The 24,875-nt window shown below is 44.9% G+C and overlaps 2 protein-coding genes across 2 annotated transcripts in view; one reads left to right on the top strand and one right to left on the bottom strand.

Moving 5' to 3' along the window:
• LOC111219297 (putative Polycomb group protein ASXL1) overlaps nt 1-2,476 on the top strand; it is a 19,750-nt gene extending 17,274 nt beyond the window's left edge. The window contains exon 13 of the mRNA XM_022741931.1: nt 103-2,476. Coding sequence (XP_022597652.1) covers nt 103-2,326 — 2,224 coding nt within the window. The 3' untranslated portion in view covers nt 2,327-2,476. The remainder of the gene's footprint in view (nt 1-102) is intronic.
• Nucleotides 2,477-4,143: 1,667 nt separating this feature from the next.
• Nucleotides 4,144-24,622, bottom strand: LOC111219295 (myelin transcription factor 1-like). Its single transcript, XM_022741928.1, has 17 exons — nt 24,117-24,622; nt 21,420-21,539; nt 20,985-21,075; nt 20,624-20,737; nt 20,316-20,533; nt 17,868-18,070; nt 17,572-17,787; nt 16,835-16,983; nt 16,427-16,489; nt 13,984-14,052; nt 12,783-12,845; nt 12,611-12,694; nt 11,840-12,061; nt 10,953-11,044; nt 10,641-10,744; nt 10,339-10,482; nt 4,144-5,145 (listed from the first exon to the last, which is right to left on the bottom strand). The coding sequence occupies exons 1-17, from the start codon at nt 24,559-24,561 to the stop codon at nt 5,005-5,007; spliced, it is 2,538 nt and encodes an 845-aa protein (XP_022597649.1). The 5' UTR covers nt 24,562-24,622; the 3' UTR covers nt 4,144-5,004.
• Nucleotides 24,623-24,875: the final 253 nt, after the last annotated feature.

The raw sequence follows: 24,875 nt of genomic DNA, 5'->3' as shown, positions 1-24,875 counted from the left end.
CTGCTGCTGGGCTACCGGATAGCAGCAGTGGAAGAAGAGCACGAGAGCATCCGGGACCTATCGAGCCCGGAGGAGGAGGAGGAGGAGGAGGAGGAGGAGGAGGAGAGGAGGAGGAGGAGGAGGAGGAGGAGGAGATAGTGGGATGGAGGAGCAGGGATCGTCTTCAGGCGCTAATTCGTCTGGAACACAACTACTGCTTCTCAGTGTAGATCCCACACCCCAGCCCTCCCCCTCCCTGTCCACTACCTCCACCTCCATGTCCCTGGAGCCCTCGCAGACACCCAGCCCCCCTCGAGAGGAGGCAGTTGGGGGGCCAGAGTCTGTAGAGGAAATAGAAGCTACATCCGCCGGAGTTCAGAGCCCCCCCAACGGGATCGCAGACAAGGCTGCTGACTCGCCAGAGCCCGACACTGTAGCCGAGTCTGTGGTCCCCCAGCCCACCAGGAAAAGCCAGGTGCCAGAGTCGGTGGCAGCCCCCTCAGAGAGGCCAGGCCAAGTCTGTGAAAAACCCTCACTGGCCCCGACTTCAATCCCTGATTCCCTCCCCAGGTTCGGGGCTCAGGGTGTGGATGTTATTCAGACGCTGGCCAGCTCCAAGGAACAAGGGAAAGAGGCCGGGCAGGGGGGTGTCATCCAGCATGGCTCCCATCACGTGGACCCCCAGGAGCCCCTCCCTCACTCAGCTGCAGAGACAACAGGTGTGGACTCTGTGTCCGGAGCAGAGAAGGAAGACGAGGCGGGTACTCACAGCGACTCCACGGAAACCGCCTCAGACTGTGAGAACGAGAGTCAGGACGATGAGCAGCAGCAGCCAGACCAGGACTGGGGCCCCCTCCTGAGCACCCAGAGAAACAGCCAGCTGGTCATATGCAGCTCTCAGAACCAGCAGCCAGTCATCCAGGCCCACGTGTCCAGCCGCCAAGGTCAGACCGTCATTCAGCCCTGCTTCCCCAACAGTTTGCCCCGCCCCCATTCTGTGGACCAGCAGTCTCACACTCAGGGGCTCAAGGACCCTAGTGTCGTGGTCAAACTGGAACCAGTGGACGACGGACGAGCCCCCAGACAGAGTTCTGCTGAGGAGGATTGTCGTGGAGGTGTGAAGTCCTCGGTGTCCTCCAGGAGACCGTCCAGCTCCTCCAGACCCGTGTCCAGCGTGGAGGCCAACAATCCTCTGGTCACCCAGCTGCTGCAGGGCAGCCTGCCCCTGGAGAAGGTCCTCCCCCCACACTCTGCCAACAGGCTGGAGATCAGCCGACTGCCAGGACCCCAATCCAGACCGCTGCCACCAAGGACCCCAGGGCCTCGCCACAGGCCTGAGGCCTCTGCCCAGTCTTCTAGTCCAGAACTGAATGTGGTCTCTCAGCTCCACATCAAGTCTCCGACAGGCCGCTCGGTGTCATGTGTGATGGAGGGCCCCGCTGTGTCACAGTATCAGTCCCAGCAGGCCCCCGGGGCTGTGCCGGTCATCACCCCCCTGCCCCCCTCCTCCTCCTCCAGGAGTAAGTCAGAGCCCAACTACCAGAGTGCTGTGGAGTCGGCCGTCATCAAAGAGTCTCGTGGCCCCCAGCCCTCCCCCGGGGCGACTCCGGACCGGCCCCAGCCAGCCCACCGGACCATGCCTAACGGGCCGTCTCCTCCCCACGCAGACACCTGTCCCACGGAGATGCTGCCTACTATTAAGATTAACTGGCGCCCCCCCCAGTCTCAGCTCCCCCACCCTCACCAACAGCAGCTCTCTCCTGCACCCACTATAAAAAATGAAGCGGTGATGCGCCCCTCCTGCCAGGCTCTGGCCAAATCCTCTCCCACTGTACCCATGAGTGTCACCAAAAAGGAGCCATTGAGCTCTATGGACAGCTACCTGAGCGGGGGGGCAATGGAGGGGCTCCTTAACATGGAGATGACTTTAGCCAGGATGGCAAAAAAGGAGCACATTAAAGCTCCCTACTCCTCTGGCTCCCCCTCCACCTCCTCCTCTCCTTCCCCCTCCTCCTCTGCCTCCTCTCTCCCTTTCCAGCTGTATGGGAAGCTGCCCAAGCCGGGCGGAGGTGTGGGCGCCGTGAGCTACACAGCCAACGTGTCAGTCATGGACAATGGCGGCTTCTCGCGGAGCATGGCGGACGGCGTGCTGCAGCTGCACCCCCGCCTGGCCTCCGGTCAGACCCTGAGCATCCAGGCCTTCACTGACAGCACAACGGAGGAGGTGGCGCTCAAGTGCTCATGTCGCCTCAAAGCCATGATCATGTGCCAGGGCTGCGGCGCCTTCTGCCACGACGACTGCATCGGGCCCTCCAAACTCTGCGTGTCGTGTCTGGTGGTCAGATAGCATGGTGACTGTGTGTGTACAGGATCAGGACTGGGGCGCTCTGAAGGAGGGGGGGCCTGACAGGCAGGACTTGTATAATATAACTGGTCTGTATTTTTTGTTGTTACAGATTTTCAGATTTTTTAGTTGTACTGATATATTGTTATTATTGTTATTATTATTATTATTATTATTATTATTATTATTATTATTATTATTATTATTACTATTGTGAATTTGGGGCATGATTGATTGTAAATTGTGCCTTTTTTTTTTTCTCTCCTCAAAAACATTTACCTCATCTTATCTCGTTCCACCTCTCATCACTCGGTGGCCATGTTTGTTTTGGTCCCTGTCTCCTCAGCAGACTGGGACTTGTTGTCTCTTTGCGCAGAAGAAGTATTTTTTTAACCATTAAAATGAGTAAAAGTTTGTTTGTGTTTGACTCGTTCACTTCAGCTCCAGTCTGAAAATAAAATGATCAGTGAGTGGTCCAAGGCTTTTTGAATCCTTCGTACCTGTGTCAACAAAACCTTGACCCCCCCACACACCTGACTGTAGAGATCCTCCATCACAGTCCACTGTCAACCCTAATTCAGGACCATGTAACACCAGGACCAGGATCACAAGGACTGATACTGAGGCAGCTGATGAACTTCTGAATGTTTCCACATCCACCAATGATTTAATGAACATGTAGCATCTCTTTAATGCTTCATGTTTATTGTGTGTGATCATGTTGATGCTAATGATTCTGGCACAGGAAACAACTGACTGTCAGCAGTGTTGATACGGCTGCTGTTGATCACTAAATGAAGAATGGGACACACTGTCAGAAGACTGAACAGCACAGAAACATCTGGTCCACACCTGGGTCCAGTTTCCAGTTTCACAGACTTGTCTACATACACATACACACACACACATATATATATATATATGTATGTATGTGTGTGTGTATAGTGTTGGTCTAGTCTTCATGTTGCTCATAGATCAGTCTAATGTTAGTCAGAAAAATAAAGGCTGACTCATTTTGAGTGAAAAACATTAGGCACCTTACCCCCAGACTAATTTAGGCCTAAGACCAATGTTACCATGGTAACAATGACACCTGCGCTGACCAGAGCACCCAATGACAAAAAAACAGGAAAACATGGCTGATAATTTGTGTTTTGCTAACATTGTTATGGAGAGAGCAAAGAGAAGAGAAAGAGTTTTTAAACCAACTCAGATTTTTCTTTCTATTGTTTCACTCTTCAATGAATTTGTAAAATGTCCTCCAAAAAACAAAGTGAGCTGAGTGGTTGGATGTGGTTCCTCAGTCTGGCATTTTTTAAATTTACCCAGAATTTATTTTACCACAGTCTGTGACTTAATATAGTCAAGAACTGAACTGCTTTGTGTAGCAGATGAATTCAGACTCAGTCGATCTGAAGTCTGACTGTTTGTTATACATAAGCCTCAGTCAAAGTCTGTCTGTGTGAAACTGGCCCCTGGTCTGGAGTCTAAAGGGTGGCAGTGCCTCATACATGTGACAAAGATGTTATAGTGTTTGAGGGTATATGAGATATATATGAGTGTATTGGTCACATGACCATCAGTGGCTAAAGGATGTGATGAAGAAGATGTAGAGACGTTGAGGCTCTAAACGACGACGTGTTTTCACTGATCTGTTCCCCTGCTGATCCCCTGTGTCTTTATTCCAAGGAGACGCTCAAGACAAACTTCAACACAACATAAACCAACAGGAGAAATCATGAGACTCTTTCTACAACAATAAACAATGTGTTTGACTGTGAGGAGCAGTTTGTTGTTTAGAAAAACAGAGGCCACTCGTCCACATGCACTGTGGGTTAACCTTTATTTCAAGAGCAACTTAAAGACTAATCCTGACACAGCCATCATTAACACAGACGATACAAAATAAATATTCACCATCACTTTGTTCTTCATCACCAAATAAATAACAAATATGTGCAGCTCAATATTCACAGTGTATTGCAATGTACTGAAAATAGTTTGTGGAAATAAAAAGGAAAATCATATAAACATAAGCACCAAAAAATATTTTAGAAAATTATTAAAAACTTTCAGTTACAAAATATTTGCACTTAAAAAGATCCTGTATTTTAAATAAATAATAAGATTTATAAAACAATTCATAGTTGATATCTTAAAATATTTCCTCTTTGTTCAACAGTGCAGAGGAAACGATCACCTTCTCTTGGTTACTGGTTAAAATCTTCTCAGGTAGCATTTTCAAATAAATAAAAAAAACTGAATAAATAGATAATGTTTCATAAATAAGCCAACACAAAAATAATACAGCAGACATGAGTAAATAAGTTGTTATTAAACCAACATTTGCAAAGGACTTAAATAGTTACACAGCAATTGTAAGAATGAATCTACAAACTAGTCCTGGAGGTGCAACATCACTATGCTCTTATAGATACTATCAACATTATTGTGTAATGGGATATGTTCACTAACTAATCTGTTCACTGCTCTGTGTGCACAGTCACAGTTTGATCCACACCCTCGTCTCTTCACACTCACACCATCATAAAGCAACATGCAAACAGGAAACAAACGCAAACAACAGATGACAAAGTTCCAAATCAGAAGAATTAATTACATACAGTATCTAAAGGTATGGAAAGAAAGAGTGTTGCTGTGGGGACCGTGGCCCTACTCTGTCACACCTCGATGCCTTTCACAGCCTGATTGATGGACTCGAGCAGGGCCCGGTTCTCAGGGTTCTGGTAGCAGTCTTTATTAGTAAACATGTGGGTCAGGGTGTCCACGTAGCTGTCGAAGTTCTGCTCGGACAGCGGCTCCTGCTGAACACACACAAGGTCAAAGGTCAAGTCTTGTACGTCTGAGTCAGAGTCGTAAACCTGGACTTGTGACTCTTCACACATAATAACAATGATTCTGAGCTGCACATCATTCAGTCTGCGTTAGAGCTCCCTGTCAGCAGGGAAACAACAGACTGGTCACCAGTCTTGTCCCACCTGTGAGGCCAGGTCCAGCAGATCCCAACACCCCACAGACACTGTATGCACTGGTGTAGTGTATTTGTGTAAGTACAGGTATTATGTTAATTAAGGTTTACAGTTAGACTGAGAAGCAGCTTCATCTGAACATTTCTGACAGAGAACAATGTTTTTAGACACATCATTTAATTTACATTGACTCATTTGACACGCTTTTAGCTGTTAGAATTAAATGTATTAAATTCAAACTGTCCAGACAAAATGATCCAAATATAACTGAAACCATTTGATTAATAAAGTGACAGCAGGTGTTCCTCATGACATCACGTCCTTCCTCAGACCAACTGAGTGCTAGATGTTTGATGTTTAAATACGAACCTGCAGCTACACCTATTTTGGCGTTGTTGGCAGTATCAGGAGTATTTTATGCTGGTTGGTGAGTACGTTCCCTTCATCATGACGAACAGTAATGAAAGTGCTGATGCTGTTCCTAATACTCCCATTGTCACATCAGTTTGTACCCTTTTTTCTGTGGCTCCAGGTACACATAAGCTTTCAGGTAAGACATCTGCCATTATTATATCTGAATGGAAAGCTGCCTTACAAATGATGGTGATTGTTCAATATATTTCTCAGACCCACCAGGTAGATCTAGAGTTAAGTGCCTAGAGGGGGAGGCAAAGAGAGAAATACCCATATTGTAACAGTCAAATAGATTTTTGACAAACTTAAGGAGTTGTATGGGGATAGGGTGCCTACCTCGGTTCTGCGCTCTCTATATTTCAGCTGCACCCAGAAAGCTAGGGAGACTACCCTGTTCTTTGGGTGGCCTTCGGGAAACTACACTCAGACATGAGTTACACACAAAGCTGTTAGTACAAGAATACCTAACCTTTGCCCAGGTGATACAGGAAGTGCTGGCCTTTGTAGAGGGTTATAGGAAGGAAGAAATTCCTGCTCAGACTTACGCTGTCTGAAAAACTAACCCCCTGTTCAGCCTGATGTGGCTCCATGGCCTTACTATCGTGTTCAGTCTTATGTCCCCCAACAGGAAAAATGCATGGTCATGGATTTGCAGCAGATGAAGGAATTGAAGCATGAGTTTCCAGAGCAGTTTACTTCTCGATCTCGAGAGCTGATCCAGGAGGTGAAAGAACAACAGAAGTCAGCCCCAGAGAGCTAGACACCCAACATCAATCCTCATGAGCCCTGTGTTGCATTTCAGCATAGGAGGAAAGAATATGGTGAGCAGAGTCAACAAAGACACCAGGGAAAGTTTTGGCCTTCTGATAGTCCCTCTTACTACCTCCAGCAGAGGTTCGCAGCGATCACCAAGTAGCCAAGGAAGGGTGAGTACAGTGGTTCAAGGCAAAATGGAAGATGGCAGAAATAGTCCAACCTGGTATGTAATTACTATAAAAAGAGGGGATAACCATCCACAGCAACCTGAATTAGAGGGTCCAGCTGTAGAGAGCTGCCCAGCAGGAAAAAGTGACACCCACATTAACCAGGCTCACTTACCTGGAGAAAGTCCTACTATTGATGTAAAAATAGAAGGTATCACTCAAGTGATTTCTCTGCCTCCACCACAGGTTGACAAGCGTGGTGCTGAGCCCTATGACAGTGTTAAAGGGAAAAACTGTTTGCCGCTGCAGATGGAAGAGTGGGTTTTGTCCGCCTTATGATCAAGAACTGAATCTGAATCCCTACACAGAATGAGCAGATCATTTATGGCCACACAAGGGCTGGACTGCATGGTCAGGATTATCAGGCAGTGTTGGAGCTGCTTGGATTCCACAAAGAGCACAGTGGCAATGGTACAGGGAGGTAGAATTCCAGCTCAGAAACTGTGGCCAGACACTTGTCTACTTGCATCGCTATCAGAAGCTGGGAGAGGTCTACCAAGTTGATGACCCCAGCTGCTGTGAGTATGTGAGCTGTGATCATCAACTTGGTAGACCTCACAGTCTTACAGAACAGAATGTGTAAGTGAGTGCCCACTCTGCCTGTGTTGCCCAAACAAAAGCAGCTGATACACCCTACCCAGTCAGCCTCTCCACAGAAAGCCTGAGAGAAAACCAGCATCACCAGCTCTGAGACCTGTTCCTCTGGTGTCTTTGCAAATCACTCTGAGGATTATGGGCGGACAAAGGCAGTGAAACATACCATACCCACAGAGAAGGTCCCACTCATCCGTAAAAGGTATAAATCTCTCCTGAAGTCCTCCACAAAATGAGGTCAATACTATGGGAATTCTAGATTCTGGGATTGTACAAAAGGGAGCCGTCCTTGAGCCTCACTCATTGTGCTTGTCCTTAAAAAGGATGGTTCCCTACTTGTCTGTGTAGATCACAGGAAGCTGAATGCAGTGAGCAGGATGTACACTTACCCTCGTCCCTGGGTAGAGGAATCACTGACCTCCATGTTCAATGCCATGTGGCTCTCCACAATGGATCTGGCCTCAAGGTACTGATAAGTACAGCTGCACTCGAAAGATGGGGGAAAAAAAACTTTCACCACACCAATGGGGCTTTACAAGTTTGACTGCATGCCGTGTGTGGGTTAACCTATTCCCCAACAACTTTCCAGAGACTTATGGAAAGTTGTCGGGGAGACTAAATTTGAGTAAATTCTGAAGCATTGCTCATGTCCCTGGATGATGTGATAGTGTACTCAAAAGGGTTGACTCTGGTGACCCTGGACCCCGAGAAGAGCAAGGCTGTACGTGAGTGGAAAACACCAAAAACTGTCACTGAACTGCACTCTTTCCTAGGCTTCATCTGCTACTACCAGAGGTTCATAAAGAATTTCTCACATAAAGCTTTTAAATCAGCTGCTGAATGGTACTGGCCCCAAAAGGGCATGTCTCTGGGAATGGACAGAAGAATGTGAACAAGCCTTCCACACCCTAAAAGAACAACTCACCAGCACCCAAATCCTGGCTTTTGCAGACTTTGCTCTCCCTTTTCACCTATACACAGATGCCAGAAACCAAGGCCTAGTAGCTGTACTCTGCCAGCATCTAGATGGTAAGGAGAGAGTAATTGCTTATACAAGCCAAAGCCTTCCTTTGAGTGAAAGGAATGAATCCAATTATAGATATTTTAAGTTGTCTGGCAAACTTCAATTACACCATCCAGCACAGGCCAGGTCGTCACAATGCAAGTGTTGATGCCTTGTCCAGGAAGCCCAACTCGCCAAACGAACTGGAGATTCCCAACTTTCAGCCACCTGCTGCTTCATTTCAACCATCTTCTGCAGCAGAATCACCTCTTTCAATCTATGTACATGTGAATTGCAACCAATCCAACTGAGGAACTTCTACCTGGATGGACTCAACAGGAGGATGAAACTGTCCAAAGAGTGGTCCAACTCCTGCAGCAAGGCTTGCCCCTGAACCAGCTGCATTAAAGACAGAGGCTAAGGCAGTGGTAGAACTTCTGCAACATTGGGGCTGCTTCACCATGAAAGATGAGGTCCTGTGACAACAAGTCCAGTTACCCCAGGAAGAACACCTGTTCTGCCAGTTAATGGTGGCCATGTGGAGAGTTACCATGAACAAGCATGGCATTTTGGCACAGAAAAGACATTGTCAGTCCTGTGCAGACCAAGATGACCCATGATGTAGAGACCTAAAACAAAGCCTGTGCCCATTGTGTCCTCAACAAGGGAGCCCCACAAGACAGAGCCCCTTTGATATCAATGCACACATTGAGCTTGTTGCTATGGACTGTCTGAAGATAAACTGTGTCATAGGGGGTTTTGACAACATATTGGTCATCACAAATCATTTTACAAAGTTTGCCTGGGCCATCCCAACACCTGACCAAACAGCCATTACCACAGCTTAAGTACTCTGGCAACACTTGTTCCAACTATTTGTGCCCCCCCCCCAAGTGTCTTCACTGTTCCAGGTAATTAAAGAACTGTGCAGTCGTTATGGAAACATATCATCCATCTGGAAACGGTGTCTGTGAGAGGTTCAACTGAATCTTAATTGACTTTCTCAGCACTCTGGAAGAGGACAAGGAGAGCTGGCCCGACAAAGTATGGGAATTGTTTTTCATGTATAATAACACTTTTGTTAGTTCAACTGCTTGGCAGACATAGTTGCCTCCCTCAAGACATAATGCTGGTCTTGCCACCCACAGAGGAACCACTGACTTCCAGCGACAGGGTCCAGGACCATCAGCAGCGCCTACAAAAAGGTGCCCACACGCAACCTTCCACCAGAAGAAAAATGATGACCGCCCCACTAAAGGGGCCAATCGCTGCCAGGGGACAGAGTGTTGGTCAAGTATCAGAGAGCTAGGACCCGAGGTAAGCCTCAGGATAAGTGGGAGCAACCCCTTATGTGGTTGTCAGTCAGCCGAGGCCTGAGAACCTTGTGTATGTAGTTATGTATGTAGTTGCCGGGACACGGCAATGGTAGCAAGAGTGTTCTACATTTTAACATGCTACGCCTGTGCTCTTTATCCTGTAGACCACTTAAAAAGGAGTCCTATAATGTAGATGTGGGGCAGAGGGCTGGGTTATCTCCCTACAGTTAGAGCTCCTGTAGCACCCATAAGAGCGAAGGAGGGGAATCCACCAGAAGAGGGCAGACCAGCTGGCAGCTGAGGGGGGGCCATACAGCTTCCACACAGAAGCACCAAGGGAGTACTTCCAAAGCAGGTCTGAACATTTCATCACTGACTGAACATTTAACAGGGAAATAGACTCATCACTAAATATTTAAAATACCTCAATGGTCACGTTTGATTTATTTTATTATTATTATTATCTTTTGCAGGTGAAGAAAAAAGGTTGTGCAGGTGTTAGATCCAGACCTGAAAAAAGACCTTCACCACTGTGCATGTGCAAGGGATAAACCCAATGGCGACAGCTCTTAGAGGGTGCAGCCTATATGAAATAGGATGATTATATATACATACATACATACATACACACACATACTAATAGAAACTAAAAGAAACTATATATAGAATTAGTTTCTTCTTTTAAAAGAATTCAAAATGCATTGTGTATACTCACCATGGTGGGCAGGCGGATGTTGGCCAGGCTTTGGATCAGGGCCTGACTCAGACCAGATAACTCCAGGAACAAAGCCTCATTCCTTTCCTCAATCTGTTTATTCTCCTCCTCCATGCTCTTCAGGTTCTTCTCCATTGAAGAGATCTGAAGCAGAGACAGACACACAACAAGCAGCAACACACAGAGCTTTACTAATGCATCAGTGAAGTTGGTTTCTGCAGCATCCTGCAGTCTCTATTGTCTTTATTGTCTCTGATCAATGCCAAATCAACAGGCATTGCCTCCTGAATGTATTTCCTCACCTGAGTGTGCAGGTTCATCATGTCAGTCTCCATCTCTGAGTTGGACTCATTCAGTTCATTGATCTCCTTGTTGAGCTGTTTGATGTCCTCATCGTTGTCCAGAACTGTGTGAACACAGTTAGCAAACACAAAATCAAGACCCCTGCTAACCCTGCCACTTGTGGATGTCTGTGGTGCTGCAGTGTGTTCAGCTGTAGAGAACATTACACCTCTGAGTCTGTGCTCTTTCTATGTTGTTGTCTCTATGTGTTAGTGATAACAGCAGCAGACACAGTTTGAGATATACTGTTAGACAGAGGGACTAACTCTTACCGTCACTGGCTCTGAACTTTGCAGTAATGTACTCGTCTCCGGGGAACTTGGCTCTCTTCTTGTTGGCTGACGCTCTGGGACAACCTGACAGACTGAGATGAGCAGCTGATCAGTTCTATGAGTCAATACTTAGATTTCGAAATTGGCAGTAAGTTTCTCAACATTAATATAATAATAGTAATAACCACCTTAAGACCTTTATCATTTCTGATTTTCTGATGAAGTAGTGCCTGTTTCCAAACTGATCTAGATTCAAGTGGAACTTAGTTGCTGAGTGACCCAGTGACTCTTTGCTGGACCCCTCTGTGTTGAAATGAATTACAGGGCTGAATGCGACCTTACTGAATTTACTGTAAATCATCTCACATATAATGAACTTCAAGCTTCAGAACCTTGGGACCCCTCAAAGTTTGGATCCCCAGATCAGTTGGTGATCTAGCCTTGGTCCATGTGACTCAACTTCATGGTGAATTACCAAAGGAAATGAGCAGTATTTGTCTAAATCAGGGGTTTTCAAAGTGTGGGAAAGTGAATCATGTAAAAGAGCTTAAACGGTAATAAAGTGCACCCTGAGCTGCACTGCTGACAACTGAATGTGAAGACAGCTGAAAAACTCAACTCCTGATTGAGAACCTTGGACTAACCACTATGAACCAATCAGAAATTAGTGTTTTCTGTAATACAAAGGGTCGATTGGGCATCTTCCAGAGGAAGCTATAAAACAAGTCCAGGCTCTGTGTAGCCAATGATCAGAGGTCATTCACCTCCACCTTTGTATCAGATGATGAACTGTCACTGTCAGGGTCTAAGGTCAGACCTGGGGAGGGTGACTTGTATGAATGTACTCTGAGATGAAGGTGTAGGCTGAGCTGCTCTCTGAACGATACCTGCGGTGAGTCAGGAAACTGCCGTTAGCATGGCCGGAGCCGTCACAGCCTGGCGTTGGGCAGGTCGGGCCTTCGGTCTTGAAGGCCTTCCAGGAGAAGGGGGTGCCATTAAGAAGACCTTCCTTCTGCCGACGTGCTGCCAGTGGACAGCCGTAGGCGCTACGATGAGTGGCGTACTTCCCACTGATGTGGCCCAGACTGTCGCAGCCGGGAACTGGACACCTGGAGGCAGAAAACACTGAATAGACTCACTGAGAGAGAGGAGGTGCAGCAACAGAGGGACTCAAGGATCCAGATTTGGTCCTTCAGGTTCAGAATTTATTTGGCAGCCACTTCTAAACGTCCCAGAAAATACAAATGTCACAACATCAAATGTGTGAATGAAATGTGTAATTACATAAACATGAGGCTGCATTCAATATTTTAAATGGACTGTAAAAAGGCCTCAGTTAACCTTCAATTAGAGCCTTCAGTCTGTGTCCGTGTATGAGAATAATGTGTAGCTGCATGGATAGTACAATAGTTTGTGTAATATACTGATGCAAACTAAAGGAAACTTTAGTGTATCACAATTTGTGTGATTATATGAAACAATGTTTTAGGTTTGGTTAGAGCTGCATGTGGTAGGGTTGAGATGTTAGGTCTGTCCTGTTGCACTGGAGGATAAATTAGTATTAAACTAAAAACCATGTCTCACTTTCAGAACATGTTCATTTCATGAATTATAATTCAGTATATTTGAGTCTCTGCCTCTCAGCTCCTTTTGCTCACCTCAGCAGCTCGGAGTCTTCCTTGTCATCTTTGGTGGGGACTGATTTGACCCCGCTCTTCTTGGCTCTGGGGCACCCGGACAGACTGGCAGAGAGGAACAGAGGGAGAGTCACAGCATCTGTCAGCAGAGTGACTGATGGTGCAGTAGGCAGATGAAGAGGAGAGCTCCTACCTTCTATGTGAAGCATAGTTTCCAGTGATGTGGCCTGATCCATCACAGCCTGGAGTCGGACACCTGAGACACAGACACTCTGTCACTCTGCAGGCCTGACCTGTATATACTGACAGTGTAGACACTCTGCTGCTGCCATGCTGCAGCAGGGCTCTGTTCAAACAGCTGGATACCAGAACCCAGCAATAGGGAGTAATACAATATTTTACTGTTTCCAATCTGTTGAATAAATCATAATCAACCAGAAAAGTCACTGTCTTAATACAAGCTGAAAATCATTAGACATATACATATATGTCTAATATTACATAATATTAATGTTACATGATACGAAAACTTTCACAATAAAGGCAACTGTGAAGCCTGCCAACAATAATATTAAATAATAATAATAATAATCATTTAAAGCTCCATATTTTGCTCTTGTCTTGTGTTTTATTTGAACTGTTGATCCATAAGAAGATATATAGTAGTTCATCTCAGTGTAGTTTTACACGTCCTCTCTCTGGAGCTCTAGTAACAGCAGTTCGGTGAGCCAATCAGAAGAGAGGAGGCTCTGAGCCTCTCTTCTGATTGGCTGACTGTTTTCTGATTGAGCCAATAAAAATATAGCAGATTTCAGGTAAAACACTCAGAGAAACCAAATCCTGCAAGGTTTGGATGGTGGGTCCAGGTGGGTGTGGCTTGGTGACTGCTTTGTTGTGACATCACAAAGTTCCAGAAGTCCTGACGGCTGGTTTTAAGGCTCAGTTTCTGAATACAGGCTGTGTGCATTTCTCTGTGGACTGAGGCTTTGATACTTTCACAGTATTAATATAGAACCTAGACCTGATCTATAATCAAACACATGGACATCTTCCTTTATACTATATGGAGCTTTAACTTCAGTGCTCGTTGTAATTAGGTCTTTTTTTATGAATGAACTCTTTATTTATGAACAAACTGGTGTAATGGCAACTGTTTTATGAAGCTGTAAGAAATAAGAAACCCAGACACTTATTATGGAGGGTTACTTCAGTTAAATATGATATTATAGAAATATTACTGTTCCATAAAAGATCAAGTATGTTGGTGCAGGCACGCAGTTTCAACCCTGTATCATTAATACACGTGTTTGTAGACCTCAGTGAGTTGTGTCTGTGTTGAGAGCAGAGCAGGGACAGAGCTGGACATGAGGAGACAGCAACAGAGGAAGACATACTTCAGTTCAGCTGTGTGGGCAGCCATGAGGGTCCGAAGTGACTTATCAGCAAGAGGACAGCCAGACAGACTGGAAGATACAGAGAGAGAGAGACCGTCAGGAAACCAGAGACCTGAACTGGACTACAGAGACAGAGACCTGAACTGACTACAGAGCCAGGACAGAACTGGACTACAGAGCCAGAGACATGAACTGACTACAGAGCCAGGACAGAGCTGGACTACAGAGCCAGAGACATGAACTGACTACAGAGCCAGGACAGAACTTGGCTATAGGGCCAGGACTTGAACTGACTTCAGAGCCAGAACGGAACTGAACTTCAGAGCCAGGACTGAACTGGGCTATAGAGCCAGGACAGAACTGGACTACAGAGCCAGGGAGAACTGGACTACAGAGCCAGGACCTGAACTGACTACAGAGCCAGAACAGAACTGGACTACAGAGCCAGAACTTGAACTGGACTACAGAGCCAGGACAGAACTGGACTACAGAGCCAGAACTTGAACTGGACTACAGAGCCAGGACTGAACTCGGCTACAGAGCCAGGACAGAACTGGACTACAGAGCCAGAACCTGAACTGGGCTACAGAGCCAGAACTTGAACTGGACTACAGAGCCAGGACTGAACTCAGCTACAGAGCCAGGACAGAACTGGACTACAGAACCAGGACTTGAACTGGACTACAGAGCCAGAACAGAACTGGACTACAGAACCAGGACCTGAACTGGGCTACAGAGCCAGGACCTGAACTGGACTACAGAGCCAGAACAGAACTGGACTACAGAACCAGAACTTGAACTGGGCTATAGAGCCAGAACCTGAACTGGACCATGGAGCCAAAACCTGAACTGGGTGACAGAGCCAGGACCTGAACTGGACCATGGAGCCAGAATCTGAACTGGACTACAGAGCCAGACTCTGAACTGGGCTACAGAGCCAGAACCTGAGCTGGACTACAGAGCCAGGACGTGAACTGGACTACAGAACAGAACTGGACTACAGAGCCAGACTCTGAACTGGGCTACAGAGCCAGAGCTGGAGCTGGACTTCAGAGCCAGAACAGAACTGGGCTACAGAGTCAGGACAGAACTGGGCTACAGAGCCAGAACCTGAGCTGGACCACAGAGCCAGAACCTGAACTGGACTACAGAGCAAGAACAGAACTTGACTACAGAGCCAGGACAGAACTTGACTATAGAGCCAGAACCTGAGCTGGACTACAGAGCCAGGACCTTAATTGGACTACAGAGCCAGGACAGAACTGCTAATCTTAACAGAAAAGTAATAGTGGAAAAATAATGACGAATGAAGGTGTGCGTGTGTGAGCTGCTCCTTCTGTTTTTTAATGGGGTTAAACATAAGAGGACAGTATTTCTGTGATTCATTAATGTGCTCATCTGATTCATCTCTAACATGAAACACAAACAGTAATTAATGTGCTACATTATATTAAAACCCTGAGTCCTCCCAACTCCTCTGCCTGTAGAGACTGCAGCTTCCACAGCTGCATATTCCCTTCCTCATGGATCATTGACCAGAGAAACCTTTACATTAAAGCCCTTAAATGACTGTGGAAACATTTACTGGGTGTTAGTCCAGGTGAAGAGGTTCATGTGTATTAGTATTCTACAGGTGAGGAGGTAAGACCACCCCTACCTCTTCACCTGGATCAGTATCCTACAGGTGAGGAGGACCACCTCTACGTGATGAAGTAGGATACAGAAAACAAGGAGGCAACACATTAGAGTTTAGGGGGCAACAACAATAACATAAAAATACATTAAAAATATTATGAATAACTATATCAATAATAAATACTAATTTAAGAACTTGCATAGGGGTAACAGGGTTAACAGGGAGTGACAGGGATAACAGGAGGGAACGGAATGACGGGGTAACAGAGGGTAACAAGGGGTGATAGGGAATGATAGGGGTAACGGGGTAACAGTGAGTGACGGGATAACAGGGTAACAAGGAGTGAAAAGATAACAAGAGTGACAGGGGTAACAGGGGGTGACAGGGGGTAACAGGGGGGACAGGGGTAACAGGGAGTGACAGGGGTAACAGGGGGTAACAGGTGGAAACAGGGGGTAACAGGGGTTGACAGCCACATTGGTACCCAATAGGTATTTTATTGTTGTTATTGTTATTATACACAAAATAATTACACAGTCATTTGCAGGCTGTTACAGAACAGCAACCAGTCATGATCCAGTAGTCACAATAACGACACCTACATACCTACTGTAGCTACACTGAGGGAACTGAGAGACAAGACAGGGACATGGTCTGACTTTTGTCAGATTTACTATCACTCTGCTTCTCGTTATGAAATGATTCAATGACAGAATGAAATCATACTTCAACCCTTTTAAGGTACAAACACCACAGATTGATAAAGCAGAAATACTCCTCATGTCCCAGTCAGAGAGCAGGTCTCACCTTCGATGGGATGCGTAGTTTCCAGTAATGTGTCCACTGCCATCACAGCCCGGGGTGGGACATCTAGGACAAAGACACATGATGCTTATATGAAATACTACAGCATCACAGTAAGCTGTTAATGTTGAATTTGTTCAGGTCCTATCAGATGGTAGAGATGAGGAAACAACAACTCAACTCTTGTGCCAAGTCAGTTACAAAGTCAGATACTTTTCTCAGTACTAACTGTTACCTGAATGTTGTTAAAACTGGTCTCCATAGAATCTCTCATATGACATGAACACAGCAGAAGGTTTACAGAGAGACAGTTTTATGATGTTCTGACTGTACAGAAGGTGTTTCATTGTGATCGGCGGATACACGCTACAGTGAAAGTGGAACCATGTTGTGTGAAAGGTTGTTACTTACACCAGAACCTCTTTTTTGCTGTCTTTGGGCTGAAACTTGACCTTGAAGCTGCTGGTGGTGACCTCACCGGGGTACTTCCTGTCCTCCAGGTTCTCCTGGTCCTCTTCCTCCCCATCAGATGAGGTGTATGAGGGAGCCGTATACTCCACCTGAACAAAGGTGAGAACACAGGTAATCATGATGGCATCATCATGGCTCACTCTCCTGGGGCCTCATTTATAACCATTGTGTATGCACAAAACATGGCCTGAGAGATGCATAAGCCATTTCCCACACAAAGATAGGGCTCTATAAAAACAAACTTGACGGTAAAATGTGCACACATGTATGCTAAGTCTGTCTCATGCATACAAACATTTTGGAGACAGGGGAAATTGGCGACACAGATGGTAAGGTGGTGAATTGAACAGTGAACAGCTGCAGTGAGTCAGATGCACAGAGTGCACCAGACACACCACTTAAATAAATAAATTGTGTTCACCTACGAAATTTCCTATTTCTAATGTTATCCCAGGGTGTGTGATGGGCTACCACTGATTGCTGCAATCAATTTGGCAAGATATGAATTAATCAGCCTGATGGCTGCAAACATATAAATACAGCGGTGACACTCATGCATAATGCTGCATGATGGATGCACTGGCGTGTTATTTCAGCTTTTGTGCAAACGTACACTTTTATTATGAATGCTACGCACTGTTTTATAATGAGGCCCCCGGTCTGGATGTGTACCATACCTCCTCATGGTCCTCTTCTTTGACTCCACTTGGTTTGGTGAAGTCCAGTGGCCCCTCCCACTCTGGCTGAGTTTGGCCCTGAGACAAGGTGGCTCCAACATGCTGAGAGGATGAAGACGAGGAGGATGAAGGCTCTGGAGACTGCATGCCCTCCCTCTTAGTTTTCTTCATGCTGAGGTCCAAAGTGCCGTTTTCATCCACTTCGATGTCCGACTCCTACAGAGTTCAGATAAAGAAGGTGAGTGTGTATGTGGTTGATTTAGCCAGATCTGGTCCCAGGAAGAACGAGTGTGTACCTTTGCGCAGGGCTCCCTGGGCTTGGTGCTGAGAGTCTCCGGTCTCTCCCAGCAGCGGGTGGACAGGTTGAGGATGGCTGTTGCTGCCATGTGGGCTGCCTCTGCATCTTGGCTATAGTCATAACCACTGGAGGATGAGGCGCTCTTGGAGAATCCTCCAGACACACTGTGGCTGGGGGAGGAGGCCTTAGGGAATGATTTAGCTGTGGGAGAGGAGGGAAGTTACTGGGACAGGAACCAGAGCAGAGCAGTCTGACATGACTAAATGTTGTTGATACAGCTGCTGCTAGTGGCTGCTGTCGGATCAGGTGTGTGGTTGGTTTTTATTGTACCAGAGAAATCATGTCAGTGTTCATTAAGAAGGTGACCACATGGTAATGAGCCTGGTTCCTGCTCTCCAGTTTAATCATGCACAAGAATTGAGTTTATACTCTGACATTACAAAAATTATGGATTGTTGAATTATGAATTATGTAAAATATATTCAAGGTTCAGTGTGAATTATATCTAATTCAGTTTTATTAATATAGCACAGTTCTCTCAGGGATCTTTTCAAACAGAGTGGGTCTAGACTCTGTGTAATACAGTATTGTTGACAGACCCAACAAATCTAACATGAGCAGCAGCTGAGGACAGTGGAGAGGAAAGAAGTGATTAAACAGGTAGAAACCTGGAACAGAGCCGGGCTCACGGCAGCTGTCTGCTTAGATCCACATTTTTACTGACAGATGAAAACAAACTGTGAGATCCAGTCAGAACAGCTGATCTGTCCTCTTTATTCTTTAATGTTCTCTTGTATTTTTAGGCAACTGTCTACGATGCCTGTTTCCTTCTCTGCCTCTCAAAAACATGTCTATGGCATGTTTCTCTTTTCTTTTTTTGTTAGACATTGTTCAGAAAGACTGTGAACTGTGACAACATGTAATATTAAAATATTGATCAGTCTATTTCAACCATAAAGAGGAGGAACAGACTAAACCGATTTTTGTCTTCTGTATGATGAACAAAGTTTTTTTTTCTTTATCTCTAATGCCAACTATTGTTTAAATGTATGTTCAGTTTATTCATGCACCCAAATGATTCATTATTATTTACTAAATATGAATTTAAATTAAGCAGCTACAGACCATAAATATTGAATATAATAGAAAATTAATATTGGAAGATACTGTAAATCATTACTAGAGACACAACACTGAGGTTATAGACACAACACTGAGGTTATAGAGACACAACACTGAGGTCATAGAGACTCAACACTGAGGTTATAGACACAACACCGAGGTTATAGAGATACAACACTGAGGTTATAGACACAACACTGAGGTTATAGAGACACAACACTGAGGTTATAGACACAACACTGAGGTTATAGAGATACAACACTGAGGTTATAGACACAACACTGAGGTTATAGAGACACAACACTGAGGTTATAGAGACACAACACTGAGTTCATAGAGACTCAACACTGAAGTTATAGACACAATACTGAGGTCATAGACACAACACTGAGGTTATAGAGACACAACACTGATGTCATAGAGACTCAAGACTGAGGTTATAGAGACACAACACTGAGGTTATAGAGACTCAACACTGAGGTTATACAGACACAACACTAAGGTCATAGAGACTCAACACTGAGGTTATAGACACAACACTGAGGTAATAGAGACACAACACTGAGGTCATAGAGACTCAACACTGAGGTTATAGAGACAAGACAGGTTATAGAGACTCAACACTGAGGTTATAGAGACAAGACTGAGGTTATAGAGACACAAAACTGAGGTTATAGAGACTCAACACTGAGGTTAAAAAGACCTCTTTTTCTCAATCGCTTTGATGCAATTCACTCATCTGAAGCCTAAGCCTATGGAAGACAGAGGATCTTTAGATGTAGAACATGGTTTTTCCAAAGATTTACTATAATGAAAAAAATACAAATACTTGATTTTTATATTTTTTGATTAATTTTGCAACAGATTTGTGGCACTTTGTATATTGTGTGTGTGATTTTTGTATTTGTGTGAAGAGTTTTTAAAAAAAAATGAGACCTGGTTTAGAACACATGGGAAGGCAGTGTCTATGTGTGTGTGTGTGTGTGTGTGTGTGTTAGGGTTAGTCTTGCCCTTTCATACATATTAGAAGAAAGTTTAAAGTGATTTGATTGAAAACACTGATCCTGCAGGACAGTATCACAGTGAGAGAGAGGTCTGTGATTCTATCTAATGAAGGTACAAATTGTTTTCATGAGAAATGCATCAACACAGTGAGAACACGTCTCTTTCTAAAGAAGAACTGCATCAAAGCGATTGCGAAAATCTGTAAAAGCTGAAGAAATCCACTGAAATTAAAAGTTAATGTCCACCTGTTCCCACTTGGTTTTGCATTTGAACTCATGTCAGGTGACAGTAACAGTGGAACAGTGAGGTGATGTCTTACTTTTGAAGGCTTTGGGTGATGTTTCAGCGGAGCTGGGTGTCTTTGGGATCAGCATGCGCTTTCCAAACACCTGGACATCAAAGCTTGCATAGTCAAAAGACACCTTGGAGTATTTCTCCAGCTCCTTGGCCAGGTTAGCTCGCGGCGTGGTGGTCACCGTGTTGGGCCGGTAGCTGCCATACTGAGGGATCTCCAGCTGTTTCACAAAACACATGGGCCTGGAGGAAAGGTCATGAGTCATGTTTAACCCTTGCACTGAAACGGGCACAGCTGAATGTACTTAAAACAAAAAGAGAAGCACGTCTGACCTGAGCACTCTGTCAGAGTTGGAGGATGGTTCACTGGCTGAGGCCTGTAAGTGAACCTGCTTGTCCTGGTTCTTGTTGAGTTTAGCAGCTGCTGCTATGGGGCAGCCAGACAGACTGACAGGGGGATACAGCCAGAAGAAGAAGTCAACATTTAGACTTTAGACAGGAGTTTGTTTATTGATTAGTCTTCTTCAGACGGTGTGAGTATGTGTTAGTATGATTAGATGAGACTGGTTATTCTTTTATATTTGTTTCTGATCATTTCCATAATCTATACAGCTGTGTGTATATGTGTGCATGTGTGTGTGTGTGTGTGTGTGTGTGTGTGTGTGTGTGTGTGTGTGCGTGCGTGTGTATTGACCTGCGGTGTGTGTTGCGGTTGCTGTTGACGTGACCTTGGCCTGTGCATCCAGGAGTCGGACACTTCAGGACGTTCTCATGCATGGCCAGGACTACAGACACACAGCAGACACAGACTCAGGTCAGTGTGTTTAGATCACTGATGGGTTCACATCACTGACAGTGGTATGAAAACAGTAGCTGAAAAAGCAGTAATGGTAATGACAGCAGAACTATTAGTTGTATGACAGAAGGGGTTAGAACTGGTAGTAAAAATAGAAACTAGATCTAATCAGATCTTCACTTTCCAAGCTGTTTAACATCTCAATTAAACCGGTCTATGTTACATAGAGAGTTGAGTAACCACCACAGTGACAGAACCTGCTTCAGGAGAGTCCATTGGTCTACAGGTGGTCTACAGGTGGTCTACGTGTTGTTAAGGATAAGGTGAACTCACTCTCTGGAGGGATTCGGTCTTTGTGAGGACATCCAGACAGACTGCGATGGTGAGGGTACAGCCCAGTCACATGACCTGTCCCATCACACCCTGGGGTAGGACACTTCACTTCCTTCTTCTCTGAATAGAGGAGGGTGTGGTTTCGATGGCAGAGAGAATAAATGAAGCACATCATTAATTAGAACAAGGACCTGATCATCAGGCCCAGAATGACCACGCAGTTGTGGATACTATAGATAATTATTAAATTATTATTTAATAAGTTCATACATCATTAAACGGCTCCTGGTTACACTTTGTGATTTGCCAAACATTAGGCATCTATTGATGATGTCATTAGATGCAGCTTTTTACATCTAAAATAACAAATTAATGATAAATAATAAAACAACAAATAACCACTAGAATCAGCTCCTCCTCTGCTTAGACTAGTTCCAGGTTACATCACTGTTTATTCAGAGTCGGAGAAAATATGAACCATTTGTGTGAAATCCTGTGATAATTGCTGTGAAGTCTTGAGTAATGGCTAAAAAATGGGTTTCTGAGGTCACACTGACCTTGACCTTTGACCACTAAAGTCACTCAGTTCATCCTTGAGTCCAAGTGAATGTTTATGCCATATTTGTTCATAATAATAAGTTCCTTCAAGGTGTTATGTGTGAGATATCGTGTCCACAAGAATGGGACAGATGTATGGATAGACGTACGGACAACCTGAAGACAACATGTCTCTGTCTCTGACTGTCGTGGAGGAATAAAAAGGTAACTCTCTGAACTAGAATGTGATCACTGCCTGTAACAGAGAGTTCATGTGTCCAGAGGACACATGAGGACATCTACTGTCAGATGTGTCCATCTCTCTGGTATTGAACTCATGCTCGTCTCAATACTTGCAACAACATCTATAATATCTGTAGTATTGATACTTCAGGTATCACTGACTCCACCCTCAAATAGTACCAGTAGTCACATGACCAGCAAATGGGTGCCTGTGACAGGGCAGGCAGACTTTAGCTTACATTCATAATGAGGACATTTTGATTGAAGTATGTTTAGACTTATAAATAAAAAGATTCAACATGCTGTTCCTGCAGCGTAGAGAGTCACTGTCCAGTGAAGATGGAAGATGAATCAACATTGTCATCAGTGAATTAAACCTTTTCTCCAGAGCTTCAGACTTAGACTCTAAATGTTTAGATATTTTAATAAAAACGTGACTGACTTTAAAAAAACAGAACCTTTGAAAATACAGAGTAAAAATGTTCAGACACAAACTGAACTACAGTTACAACAGTAACATGTTGGAAAAATACCTATGTTCTGTTCCAACATTGCACTAGTGTTTACTGTACTGTGAACATGTTAACGTCTCAGCAGATCACTGTCCTGTCACTTTACAACACTGTATAGAAATGTATATACAAGCTTATGAAAGACAGAGGATCTTTAGATTTAGAACATGGTTTTTCCAAAGATTTACTATAATGAAAAAAGTGTTTGGCATTTGATGCAAATACTTGAGTTTTAGATTTTTGTTTCATTTTGCAGCAGATTTGTGGCACAGTTGTAAAAAACAGAATATAACTTCTGTAACTGAGTAACTGAGGATAGAAAAATGGTGAACATGGAACTTTGCATTGGAAAATAGACAAAGGAAAATATGCTATCAAACTTAGATGTATGGGACATATATATGGGACATACATACGCTGCATGACGTCTCCATAGACATGGCCCAGCATGGCTGGTGCTAGTGGTACAGACGGTGCAGATGCATCTACTACTGCTGAAGCCAGTTTTTTTGAGCATTTGAAGCAATTTTAGGAACAAACAAGTGAAGACTCAGATGGATTATATTTATACACGAGTTTTAAATGTCTGAGATTTTTCAGTGGTGTACAATAATTCATTTAGTTTGGGAGTGGCAGTGATTTGGGGCTGGTAATGGATGGGTAGAAGAAGGTTCTACTGAAAAAGGATGGCAGTCTATTTATATAAAAAAAAGGGAACAAATGAACACAAACAAGTTCATTTTTGGAACTGTGAACTTAGTTCAAAATTTTAAAAAATGAACTATGAATGTGAACTAGTTCATTTTCATCCGTATGAACTAAACTTTAAACTAATTCTTTTTAAGTGTGAACTGGCACAACACTGCACACATATATCTATATATATAGATACATATATCTTTGTGTGTGTGTGTGTGTGTGTGTGTGTGTGTGACTGGCGTTGCTCTTTCAGACATTTAAGAAAGTTATTTGATTGGAAACACTGATGCTGCAGGACAGTATCACAGTGAGAGAGAGGTCTGTGATTCTATCTAATGAAGGTACAAATTGTTTTCATGAGAAATGCATCAACACAGTGAGAACACGTCTTCAGTAGTGAACTATGTGTGGATACAAACACAATGAGAAATGCTGATGAACTGTTCTGAGAGCTGCATTAAGAGAGTTGAGGATGATGTTTGTGAAGAGAGAACTTCATCAAAGTGATTCAGAAAAATTGTTAGAGTGGACTTATCATCCAACTTAAACAGCTAGATGTTGGTGATGAATATAATGTTTTAAGCTGATATATGTTATAACCAGACACAGGGCTCAGTGTTAGCTGTGATGAACAGGCTCCAGTCCTGGACTACACAGTGTAAGGACGAGGACCTGGTGTCTGTTGGCTGCAGAGACATGTACGTACCTTTGCTGTAGTGGGGGGTGCGGCGGGACACAGCAGCAGGCTCACAGCTCTTGCTGGAGGAGCCGTATGGTTGGTACTCTGGGGAGCTGCGGACCTCCTGACCCCCCTTCACCTCCTCCGCCTTCAGGGCAATGGCCTGCTCCAGCAACCCCAGGTTCCCTCGGGTCATGTCCCAGTTCTCTGAGTCGTCTGTGATTCCTGAGCCCTCTGAGACACGGTCCTGCTCCTCTCCTTCCTCCTCCTCCTCCTCCTCCTCCTCTTCCTCCTCCTCATCCTCCTCCTGATCCTCGTCATCATCCTCCTCAGAATGGACTTCTATAACCACTGTGGTAGGAGAGGCTTGATCCTCCTCTTCCTCTTCCACTACCTCACCTGCTTCCTTACCCTGCCTCTCGTCCCCCTCTTCCTCTCTCTCCTCCTGCTCTTCATCCTCTTCCTCAGTCATGGGGGTGCTGACCTTTTCTTCCCTGAGTGACACCTCGGCTTCTGATCCCTGAGTGCGTGGACTCAAAGTGTAAGGAGTGTCAACCTCGTGGTGGACCTCCCTCTCTTCTCCCTCATTTTCCTCCTCCCCTTCTTCCTCTTCCTCGTCCTCCTCCCCCTCCTCCTCCTGCTCTTGTTCCACCCTCTTTCTCTGCTCCTCTTTGGCCTGATGGTGGTAATCGCCACTGGAGTACTGGTGGTCAGAGTTTTCTTGGCCGATCATCTGTCTTTCCACCTCCCTCTCCTCTACAGGATTCTCTTGTCTTTCTTGCTGCT

The sequence above is a fragment of the Seriola dumerili genome, unplaced genomic scaffold, assembly GCF_002260705.1.
Source record: "Seriola dumerili isolate Sdu_G_001 unplaced genomic scaffold, Sdu_1.0 BDQW01000056.1, whole genome shotgun sequence".
Taxonomy (NCBI): Eukaryota; Metazoa; Chordata; class Actinopteri; order Carangiformes; family Carangidae; genus Seriola; species Seriola dumerili.
The sequence above is the reverse complement of the archived record's forward strand: the minus strand, read 5'-3'. Positions and strand labels throughout refer to the sequence as shown.